This window comes from Pocillopora damicornis, chromosome 11 (genome assembly GCF_964200805.1).
Source record: "Pocillopora damicornis chromosome 11, jaPocDami1.2, whole genome shotgun sequence".
Taxonomy (NCBI): Eukaryota; Metazoa; Cnidaria; class Anthozoa; order Scleractinia; family Pocilloporidae; genus Pocillopora; species Pocillopora damicornis.
The window spans coordinates 6,671,045-6,682,197 of record NC_142680.1 but is presented as its reverse complement, the minus strand read 5'-3'; the positions used below and the strand labels follow the sequence as shown (position 1 = coordinate 6,682,197).

The window sequence follows — 11,153 nt, the reverse complement described above, 5'->3', positions numbered from 1 at the left end:
ACAAGAAAAAGATTGGTAACTGGTGGAGAGACCGCTATCAGTGTGAACTAAAGGCACAGAACAATTATTTCAACATGGCGGACAAAATGATAACTTGAAGCGACAGTGAACGTTTGGCAAAAATTACAATGTGTGGAATTTGCTGTTGCCTTTTCGTGGATAATCACAGCTCTAGGAGTCGCTATAAGGTTGGTTTTTATCCTTTATCCGATCTTTCTATTCCTTCATATTTTTTTTTGGTGAGAAGCAAGAAAACTCTGAGCACATGTTGTTCTCCCAGCAGTGATTAACATGTAAATTCTCCTAATAAAATTTAAACATCATCAAGCAAACAGGTAACGAGAATACTCAATCTTATTAGACAGAAGTTTTTTATCTTGGTCTTACACCAAATTCTCGTTACTTATTTACAGGGAAATGTCTAGCAGCTCTAGGGGAGAATTCACGATCAGATCTTGGGAGTTAAAGAGTCTCCTAATTTTCTATTATTTTTTCGGCAGATTTATGGTCCTCGATTCCCTAAACTTCTAATGCTAGAGTTGTGTTTTGTTTCGTTGAAAGTGGTGGCAAAACGATCAGGGGTGCAAAGTTTCTTTAACAATTATTTCTCAAGGCTATTTCAGATTCAATCCTTCCACATCTCCAAAGAAGAGGTCCCGACCATGCCGGAAAAACAGACTGTTCCATAACAAATGATAATGGAACAATCTGCTTGAAATTTGTTGCTACTGTGCTTCATTTGAGAGGAGCAAAGACTCCTCAACCTTTAGAGGATGAATCTGGGAATATTTTGTTATGGAATGGAGAAATATTTGGTGGATTACAGGTACAGTTATTTACATAATTTTAGAAATTCCAAATGAAAAATAAAATGAAATGAATCACTTATTATAGGAGATGTCAGTGTTGTACTGCAGTATTCCTTTTCAAGTGTACTGAGGATTCATACAGCCAAAATGTTGAAGCATTCATTTAGTACATGGTGAAGATTATAACAAACTACAAAGAAAAAAATCAGGCTTACCCGAAGTACTGCAATACACCAAGCTTGTGAATCTGGGAAGTCATTCCATTAAAAAAAAAGGAATATTTTATTTTAGTCAACAAGTAAACCCTAACATAACCTTTTTAGGTAAAGGAAGATGAAAATGATACTCTTGTTTTGCTGGAAAAGTTGTCCAACCATCCATCAGATATTCCTCCTTCTCAGCACATTTTGTCTACACTGGCAAAGATTCATGGTCCCTGGGCATTTCTTTACTGGCAGGTACAGGCCTCTGATCTGCGAAATATACAAGGAGATCAATTTATTATCTGGGGAAAGGGCTTAGAACAATGTCGTGGTAGGATGATAGCATTATTAGGTAATAGGAAAAAGAATATCCACAATGTCTGAATGAAAAAATTTAGCGGAGGTCATTGAAATTTAACAAGAGAATTTTGTGTAGCAGCCAGAGAATTCTTAGATCTTTGATGGGTAATAAACCCTCTGAAAAGGTGAAAAGAATTCACAGACCTGTCCAAAGGAAGGTGCAATCTTAATGAAATACCAAATTTTCTCAACTTATACCAGGAGAGAGCAGACACATTTCTGTTCGTCAAATTTCTCAATAAAGGGTCACTTTTTCCTATCACCAAAAATATGTATGACTTTGTAGGCTGCTCAGCTAATTTGTAAGGAAATGTGAAGTGGTTGGAAATGGGTGTGGGGAACATAGGAGTTTGAATCAGATCTAAAAAAATCAACAGTTGATATCATGCCATGGTAATCAGATTGAACTTCTTTGGTTTACAGAATTACCTCATTTTTCTATTTCTGAGATGTTTCATTTTTGTATAGGTAAGTGAACAGAAGCTATGGTTTGGCAGAGATTATTTTGGACGTCGCAGTCTCTTGTGGCACCTTCCTTCAAATCCGGATGATGTACTTGCAATAGCCTCTGTGACTGAGAGAAACTCTGTTGCTGCTGGAACAGATCTGGTGAGCATTTTCCTTTGCTTTTTGAAAGTAAAGTGTACATGTAGAACCAAAGTGAATTTTTTTTCAGATTTCAAAAGTTAGAATTTTGTATTCATTAGCTAGGCTATACAATAAGGCTTTTTTTGCACTAGCCTTCTTGACTTGTATACCCTCACAGTGTCTTTCTCTCTGTTTATTTACAAGTTATTCTGAATTTAATCAACTGAGTTGATGGTGTGAGATACTGACTGCTTTCAAGTATTAGCCCACAGGCAGACCACACCATGTGTTCGTGGTTAATAATTGTTGACTTGACACAAACAAAATATTACGAGGGTCATGAGTAAAGCTTTGAAAATTGCATATCCATATTACATCTCGGTCTACCAATCAGTGCAGCAACTTCTCACGACAGCCCATTGCGATTCAAAACCTAGCCAAGCGCTGATTGGTAAATTCAACACAGCCTGCATGCTTCGAATCCTTTGGTCGCTTAGTTTGGCACCGATCATATCAAGAATGCTGTATTCATGATTTCAGCGTCGATTTTCTCGGAAAATGTTGTAGAGATAAAGCTCAAATTTGGCAAAGAGATAGAGCAGCATCTCATCGATCAACAACTGTCAACCGTTAGGAGAGATTTTCAGTAGTTTGGCGTTAATTCTAGTTTGAAGTGGAGGAGGTCGCGGCTGGCAGCCACCAAGTTGCAAGACTTGTCTCCCTTTCCCTCTCATAAGGGCTTCCGGCCAAAAGTAATTTCGTAAAAAGACGCTTTCAACGCTCCACTAGGGCGGAAAAATACCACAAATTAACATTTAATTTAACTTAATTGAGACAATCAGACCGAGATGAAATGTAGATGTGTAATTTCAAGTTTCTAAACTTTATTCATAACCCTCATAGATTTTGTTCGTCTCATGTCAACGACTGTTAACCACGAGCACAAAGTTTGGTCTGCCTGTGATTAGCCCTTCCCTCTGACGTTTCTGTTATAGCATTTTGAAGAGATTCCAGCCGACGGCCTGTATTGTTTGGATTTTGTGAGTTCGACGACCGAACAAGACGAGAAACAGTACTTTAGGATCAATAAATATGAATGGACTATTCCAGGCGAGGAAATAGAAAGGAAAGGGCTTCTGAATTGTCCTGTCACACCTTTCAACAAACAAATGCCAACTGAAAAAGACTTAAAAATCATTGAAGAAAACAGGCGAAAGATTAATTCATGTTTGAATGTACAAGATGAGGGGAGAAAGAAACTGAAAGACATTCCAATGAAGGAGAGCAAAGGAACATTACAAGGAGAAAATTATTTAGAAAACTTTAACGAAGAACTTCCTGTAGCCATCTTGCCTCCTGACACTGTGGAAACAAGAAATGAAACTGAAGGAACTGCTCTTAAACCTGAATACTCGAACGTGAATTGTGATCACGAGATGACTGTGCGTGAAAAGAGTGTACGTGATTGTACATGGACTATGAAGGTGAACGTTTCTTCGACAAATGGAACTTTGCTAGATTCTTCTTATGGAAAAAATTCTTCGGAGAGTCCATGTGGCAACGATTCCAGTTGCTATCCGGTTGGTTTGGGCTGTACGGGAAACGAGAGAAACTTGTGTTTAGAAAATTATTCCAAGGATGATGCACAAACTGATTTAAACGAAGAATGTACAAACTTCTCTTCGGCTTTGACAATCGCTGAAGAGTGTCATCACAGCAACTTGTTAAGAACCCGAAATGAGTGGGATTCCTGTTACGATGAATCAAGAGACAAATTTATCGCAGTTCTTGGTGATGCTGTAAGGAAACGAGTGTGGAATCTGCCGAGAACTTCATGTGATAGGCATTTAGTTGCTTCTGTTTCTTCATTTGAAAGAAGGGTGGAAGCAAGATGTTTGGAAAATTCAGAGGTTCACGATGCTCGTGTTGGAATATTATTTTCGGGTGGAATTGATTCAATGATGATAGCAGCTTTGGCGGACAAGTAAGTCGACAAATAATGGAATAAACAAAGAAACAAACAAACAAACTAAAGAGAGAACGAACGAACGAACGAACAACCAAACATATGAACAAACGAACGAACAAACGCACGAACGAACCAACGCACGAACGAACCAACCAACCAACCAACCAACCAACCAACCAACCAACGAATGAAGAAACGAGCAAACCAACGAACCAACGAACCAACGAATCATAAACGAACGAACGAACAAACGAAAGAATGAACAAACGCACAAAAAAACGAACGAACAAAAAACGACCAAACGAACGAACAAAAGAACAAAAAACGACCAAAGCGAACAAACAAAACAACGAGCGAATAAACTTAGGAGAAAATCAGATTTAAAACGAACAAACTAGTGAACCTATAAACAAACAAATGAACAAGCGAGCGAACGAACTAGAACATGAACGAACGAACGAACGAGCCAACGAACAAAGGACACGAAGAATAAGCGAACCATCATGATATAACTGTCAAACAGCCAAACGAACAACAAGCGAACAAATGAAGGAATAAGATCGTACAAAAATAGTCTTTGAGTAACGAGTAACTTTAGTTGGGTATTTAATGGACACATTTCATTTCTAGGTATGTACCTGTTGAAGAAGCCATAGACCTCATTAACGTGTCATTTGAACAAAAAGTCAATTCCAGTCATCCTCCGAACAAGAAGACGAGAAAAGGAAAGCAGACGAAAAAGAACGCAACGGAAGTGAAACACTCCAGAAATTTCAGCGTACCAGACAGACTTACTGGAATATCGGGTTTGGAGGAATTGCACCTTATCAACCCGTCACGAAAATGGAATTTTATCGAGGTGAAGAGTTTTAAGTTGTCGGATATTTAATATACACAAAAAACGCGCAACAGGTTGCGTTTAGTTTTTCTTGTGTTACTTCGTGGTTTGATCGATTGGCGAGAACTCACCTCGCCTAATCAGCCAAACAGAAAGTGCGCCGTTAGATTGAGTGTTGTAAGCTAAGGTCCACTTAAAAGAGGAACACGAATTAAAGAACCAATAAGAATTCGAAACAAAACAAGCAAACTGACCGAAGCGCTGGAAATTACTGAATGACTAAAATGCGATTGGTCATACAGCAGTTTTCTATTGAGTGTCGAAAGTTATCTGAGATCGTATCGGTTTCGCTTTACTTCGTTTTGTGATTGGTCTAAAAAATTCGCGCCACTCTCCTAACCAATCAGATGCAAAGCTGGAATCAATTAAGACTTGGTCGCCCGCGTTTTCCCGCGCTGTAGGCAGTTTTGTTGTTTTACTTGAGTTCTCATTGGCTCTTACAAGTTTTTTTTCTTTTCTTCTCATTGGACGTTGTTGTTACATTTGTTTTATGTTTTACGACACTGAATCGAAAAGCACTCTGATATTACATCTAATTGGTTGAGAGATTGGTGTGAGTCCGGAAAACTGTCAGCAATCAGTGGACTCAACTTTCAGCTTATTTGGATCTCATTCGTCCTTCCGACGGTCGCACGACTTGCTCCGATCTTTTGTTCATGTGGCGTATCAGTTTTCCGACATTTGGAGTTACCAACTTGTCATTGCTTTATAGTTTCTGCCCGTATCACGTGTTAACTTTCCCGCGCTTACTGTCTGTCACCAGCGTTTGTTTCCTTATTGGTCGCACGCGGCGTAAATTTCCCGCGCTTAAAGGCAGACTCGTGTACTTGCTCTGAGTTTTCATTGTTTGAACGTGGTGTTTCTTGTGATTGACTTTTGGATTTTCTTTGTTTGTGTTTTAACGTAATTTAATTTCCACCAATAATTCTGTTGGCTTAAATTCAAATTTTTTTCCCTCGCAAAAGGTTGATGTGACCCTTGAAGAACTGCAAGAACTGAGGTACGACGAGGTAGAATTTAAAAAGAGAGATGTTGAGTTCTCGTGAGTTCAGAATGGTCTGAAGCTTTTGTTTGATTGAACGCTTGATTGACGCTTTCGCGTAGGAAAGGAAAGAAGCATTACTCTTCGGACGACCCAGTCGCCCAGATGCTCCGCGAACTATACTTTTGAGAAATCGTTTGCAAACCAAGTCACATCTTAAAATCGTGGTCAAATTTATTGGGACACTTCTATTATTAGCGCAGAACCTTGTGCGAAATATGTGACCTATCTATTACAGGAATTATTCCTTTTAGAGCGTTTTAATCTCTTCCCTCTCCACTTCCCCTCCCCCCGATCAATGAACGTTTTCGGAACTGTTTCAAACATTGCAGTATGGGGTGGGGTGGGGTAGAGGTGCTGCTGTTGCAAGGTTCTAAAATGTGATCATTTGCGACCGTTTTGTCATAACGGTCTCAACAGCTTTGCTGAGGATTGTATGTTTATGTGTGACAAGAGTTGGGCATGTGGTAGGATCTTTGTTCACGCTGTTACTTGATTTTATTCTCTTCATTAAAATAGGATTTCTCATCTTAAATTTCTCCAAGGTCACGCCATATTAGTCATTTGGTGTCCCCCCTGAACACAGTATTGGATGACAGTATTGGATGTGCTTTGTGGTTTGCTGCCCGGGGAGTTGGTCGTCTGCGAACCACCTCAGGGAATAGTAACCTCAAGCAAGATAGTGAGGCAAATGTTGAAGATGAGACGTATACAAGCCAAGCTAAGGTACAACAGTTGTTAGCTGTGACCCAGAAGTGTCAGTCGGAGTGTATGTTTATCCCAAAGCAGCGATCTTCAAAGATAGCGAAGTTCCGAAAGATCGAAAGTATCGTTGCATTTAGAGCTCTCCAACCAGGTATTGTCTTGGTTGCGATTCCCGCTGAAATTAAAAAATTGAAAATTAAGAAAATGAATCCAAACACAGCCTGTTTTTATGCAATTATTGCTGTACCTCTCGGCGTACAAGCTTTTGTGAAAAAGAAGACTATCAGATAGTCATTTCTCAAATAATTCTAGCTACACGGCTTTAAAATTTTCAGAGCATTTTTCAGTTATTTACTACACTAGAGAGCGTTGTTCCTCCATAACCATTCCCTCCTTACAAGTAGGTTTAGTGTTCAGAACGATAACTTTGAAATTCCAGTTGCTATGTTGTAGTTTTATTCATTTGTTAACAAAAAGTGAAATGACTGAAAGTTATCGGGAGATGCAAAATTCGAGCTTTTCTTTCTTTTTTTTGCAGGTGAAATGCTCGCTCATGTCTTTTTTTCTTACAGTTTTTCTTTTTTTTTTTTTTTTTTTTCTCCATGAGACCTTAGTAACCATGAGACTCATAATTATCGTTATCCTCATTTTATCAGGTTCTGTTGGTTGGTATGGGGGCTGATGAACAACTGGGAGGATATGCCAGACACAGGACACGCTTCAAGTGAGGGTTTAAGGTTAAAACTGCACCAGAGTCGAGTGGTCCACAAAGCGCTAGAGCTTATACTGGCCTCTGTAGCATGGAGCAACGAGGAGTATTATTATACATCAGGCTTACAATGAAAACTCTGATTGGTCAAGAGTATACAGCCAGTATACAATAGCGTGTGAAGTTGACATGATAACCCAATGTCTGAAGCAGACATTGGGTTATCATGTCCAGTTCAAGGTCTGCCTAGTTTCTAAGCCCCTCGTCCGTGTAGTGTTCTCAAACTTTTGCAAACTCTGAGAAAAGTGTCTTCCTTTCTAGATTTTTTAAAAAAATGTATTATAGAACTATTCTTGATTTCGGTTTTCGCATGATATCATGAATTATCTATCCTAATGTCTGTTTCATCGGCTTCAGCCTTCAGCTTTGGTAGATAACTCAGATCTCGGCATTGATAATTCATGATATTGTGCTCAACCTCATCCAATAAATTGTTATCGGTACACCCGCTGTTTGAGATGCTAGACCACTGCAGCTTACAACCCCCACCCAACCCCCGCTCCTTAGCATTTTGTCAGGTTTCCATGACAGTTCACCTGCACTCATTTAAACTCGTTGGTGGAGAGAGGCGTAGTGTCTGTCTTAAGAACACAACGTATTAACCTGGGCAAAATTCGATCCTGGACCTTACGCGACCTTGTGTTCAACCAATAAGCCTATGTGTCTCTCACACTTCAGACTTTTTCCATCCTCAAATTGAATTTACTTTGCACATGTTTACGCGCGGTTTCAACATTGTTATATATATCATTTCAGTGTAGAAGGCTGGTCAGGTTTAATGGATGAGATGGAAATGGAGGTAAAGCGAATATCTAAGCGAAACCTTGGGCGGGATGACAGGTGAGATGCTCTTCCAGTGCGAATTTCCTTCCCTGACTGCGACTCTCTTCTTACCTTGCCACGTCTGAGAATCTAGGTGAAATGAAGTTTTTATCCCCAATAGGAGAAATTTCTGGACGCTTTGTTTGATATTGTGAGAATAAGTTAAATGATCATCGCTTCTGGGAGTTAGCCTTTTAACTCCCATGAGTGATCAAGATAGAGCTTCTCCTGACAATATGAATAAAAAATCAGGCAGAAAAGTGATGAGAATTTTAAAAAAAATGTCAATTATTAGATTATTAGTTGATCCAATATCAAATTTTCCGCACTAACATGATAAGAATTGTATGGTTCAAAGTAAGGAGAATTACCAACCTGATCTGGGAGTGAATGCGTGAAAGAAATACTTTAAGGAAAGCCTTAAGTGAGCGAAAAATCACAGTGCATTCCTAAGTTAAGAGCAATTTTCGCTTGACTGTCGGACGTAATGCGGAGTTGCTTAAGTTTTGCATTACTTCGCTCTGTGATTGGTCCAGAAATCTCGCACTACTCTCTCAACCAATCAGATCCAAAACTGAAGCCAATCACGACCTGGCTTCGAGCAGTTGCTTGTTTTTACTTTGAGTTGCTATTGGCTAATGATTGGTCCCTGGGATTTCTTAGGTTTTGGTTTTTGCGACACTCGCTCGAAAACTGCGCCAAGGGAACTTACCTCGGTTTACGAGCATCAAGCGATAAGGACTGTTACCCCACGGGATAGAATGTTTTCCGTCACAGGTTATTGGCCAACATGTTGACGGTTTATGCACAACAATTGGCTGCTAACCTTTTATACTTGTGGGGGAGACAGGCTCTCGGTGTGAAAGTAGGGTGGAAAGTAGGGAACACAACACAATGACTCGGAAAGGACAGTGAATAGGGATTCACAAACCTACCCGATCACTGGAGCAGTAAACAGACGGATTTTCATCCTCGTAGATAGTGGATTCGAGTCGTTATAAAAAGTTGACTGACATTTTATTTGGTCTACAGGTGTATCTCAGATCACGGTCGAGAAGCGCGGTTTCCGTTTCTGGACGAAAATGTAGTCTCGTTTCTGAATAGTCTACCAGTGTGGCTCAAGGTAAATACAATGCTGCTTTTTGAAACCGCATCTTTGCTCCAAGATGCCTAACGAATATTCGATTAACATTTTTTAAAGAATTTATTAAATTCCTATCGTCTTTAGTTATTTTAGTCTGCTCACACCTCGGTTTTTCAGGACACGATAACACTTTGTCATTTGGTTGGCTAAGCTTCCGTGTATCTGGTTTGTCTTTCGCTTTTGTGTTGTTGTCTGACTAATTGTTACTCAGCTGGTCTCTCTGTCTCTCTTTCTGACTGTTGGACTGTTGGTCTGTTTATCTGTATCGGACGATCTGTCTGTCTTTCTGTCGATCGGTGGGTCTGTCTGTGTTGGTCAGTTGGTCGTTTGGTTCCGTAGTCGTTCTGTCTGTTGGTCAATCTGTGAGTTAAACTGAAAGTACGTGCTGTCTGACTGTCTGTCTGGTTGGCTGGCCATTCTTCTCTTTATTGGTCGCTTGTTGGGTCAGTTGGTCTGTCTGTCTGTCTGTCTGCCTCTCAGTTCAGTGGTCGATCGGTGAGTCACTCCATATGTCTGTGGGTCAGTCATTTTGTCTTTTAAACCATAAGTAGCTCCACTGTGAAACTTGTTTCTTGTCAATCGTAAGTCTTAGATTGAAATTAAATTGGGGTATTTTATTTGTCATTGCAACTGTAAGTCTTCACGTGCATGTCGGTCGTTTTAAAACTCCAATACGTTTTATTTTCAGACAGATCCAGGCTTGCCTAGAGGGACTGGGGAGAAACAGTTGCTGCGCCAAGCAGCGAGGTTACTTGGCTTGACGTCATCATCAAAGTTACCTAAGCGCGCAATTCAGTTTGGTTCCCGTATTGCCAAGCTGGAGAGCAGTGGAGAGAAAGGATCAGAGACCTGCTCCAGGTTTGAGTCCTAAATGGCCCGTTAAGTAAGCCGAAATAACAATATTTTGATCGGTAAGGCTTAACATTGGTCTTGGATCGTCTGTGAATATCGATGTCCAGAGGCACAGCATTAGTATCATAACTAAAAAGTATCCGAGCAAGCAGTTGAGACACAGGCATCCCACAACAGCTTCAGCCTTTCACAGGTACCAAGTGTCTCACGGGACCGGAGCTTCTTTTGATTATGGAAGCATGAAGTGGCTAGAGTATATTGGTTCTCTTACTGGATAGGATGCCTGTGCATCACAAGTTATTCCCCAGGCTCCCAACGTTTCGTCAAGTCACTTAGACAGTTCGCCGGAACAAGTTCACGCTGTCATTCGTGGGTGGAGAGTGACAATATACCTATTGAACTCGAATATGGACCTGTCGAATTAGATTTTATGGGATTATTTAGTAATAAAGGTGAATCTTACATCGTCACTGGAAGAATGGACAAAAAACACCTTCCTGGTTCAGAATAAAAATTTTTTGTCAAATTCAGTGGGTTCTGTAGTTTATCACTGCCAGCATTAGTTCATCTGCAGGAAGAAAGTTGCAGAATCGTTGATTCTTTGATTTTATATAATAAGCTCAGTTATGCACGCATTCTGATTGGTTCTCACTTATGATCTATTGGAGGACAGACGTATAGATGACGTCATCATTAAAACTTTTTTTAATTCTTTATTATATAAAACAAATAGATTCCAAGTTGCTTTTGTGCCTTCATTTGCTGAAATGACTTAGATTACTGGTCCGACGATGACCCGGATCAATCTTCGTCTTAAGTTCTTCAATTTAACAAATAGTTCAGTAATAGATCACAGAGGACGTCAAAATGTGGTAAGAACATCAGTGACACACTCGGCTGCGCCTGGTGTGCCACGTTTTTGTTCTTACCACATTTTGACGCCATCTGTGATCTATTACTGAACAGACGCACGGCAACTTGGAATCTATTTG

At 39.9% G+C, this 11,153-nt stretch overlaps 1 protein-coding gene across 2 annotated transcripts; it reads left to right on the top strand.

Moving 5' to 3' along the window:
* The first annotated feature begins 55 nt into the window (after positions 1–55).
* LOC113670433 (asparagine synthetase domain-containing protein 1) lies at positions 56–10,901 on the top strand. Of its 2 annotated transcripts, none has more exons than XR_016180924.1 (12): positions 56–188; positions 614–826; positions 1,133–1,267; positions 1,841–1,981; positions 2,956–3,944; positions 4,560–4,788; positions 5,793–5,827; positions 6,415–6,725; positions 7,231–7,298; positions 8,100–8,183; positions 9,198–9,288; positions 9,998–10,692. XR_016180924.1 is itself a non-coding variant. In XM_089186851.1 (12 exons), the coding sequence occupies exons 1-12, from the start codon at positions 129–131 to the stop codon at positions 10,178–10,180; spliced, it is 2,409 nt and encodes an 802-aa protein (XP_089042977.1). In that variant the 5' UTR covers positions 56–128; the 3' UTR covers positions 10,181–10,901. The 2 variants fall into 2 exon arrangements, 1 of the variants encoding a protein (XP_089042977.1); XM_089186851.1 differs by having other exon boundaries at positions 6,415–6,595; positions 9,998–10,901.
* The last annotated feature ends 252 nt before the right edge of the window (positions 10,902–11,153 follow it).

What these genes read in the sequence shown, in the direction of transcription:
- LOC113670433 (XM_089186851.1), top strand. Translation starts at nt 129, where the DNA reads ATGTGTGGAATTTGCTGTTGCCTTTTCGTGGATAATCACAGCTCTAGG. An exon ending in ATAGCAGCTTTGGCGGACAA is followed by an intron (nt 3,945 to 4,559) that starts GTAAGTCGACAA and finishes TTTCATTTCTAG; the next exon opens with GTATGTACCTGTTGAAGAAG. An exon ending in GAAGAACTGCAAGAACTGAG is followed by an intron (nt 5,828 to 6,414) that starts GTACGACGAGGT and finishes AATTTCTCCAAG; the next exon opens with GTCACGCCATATTAGTCATT.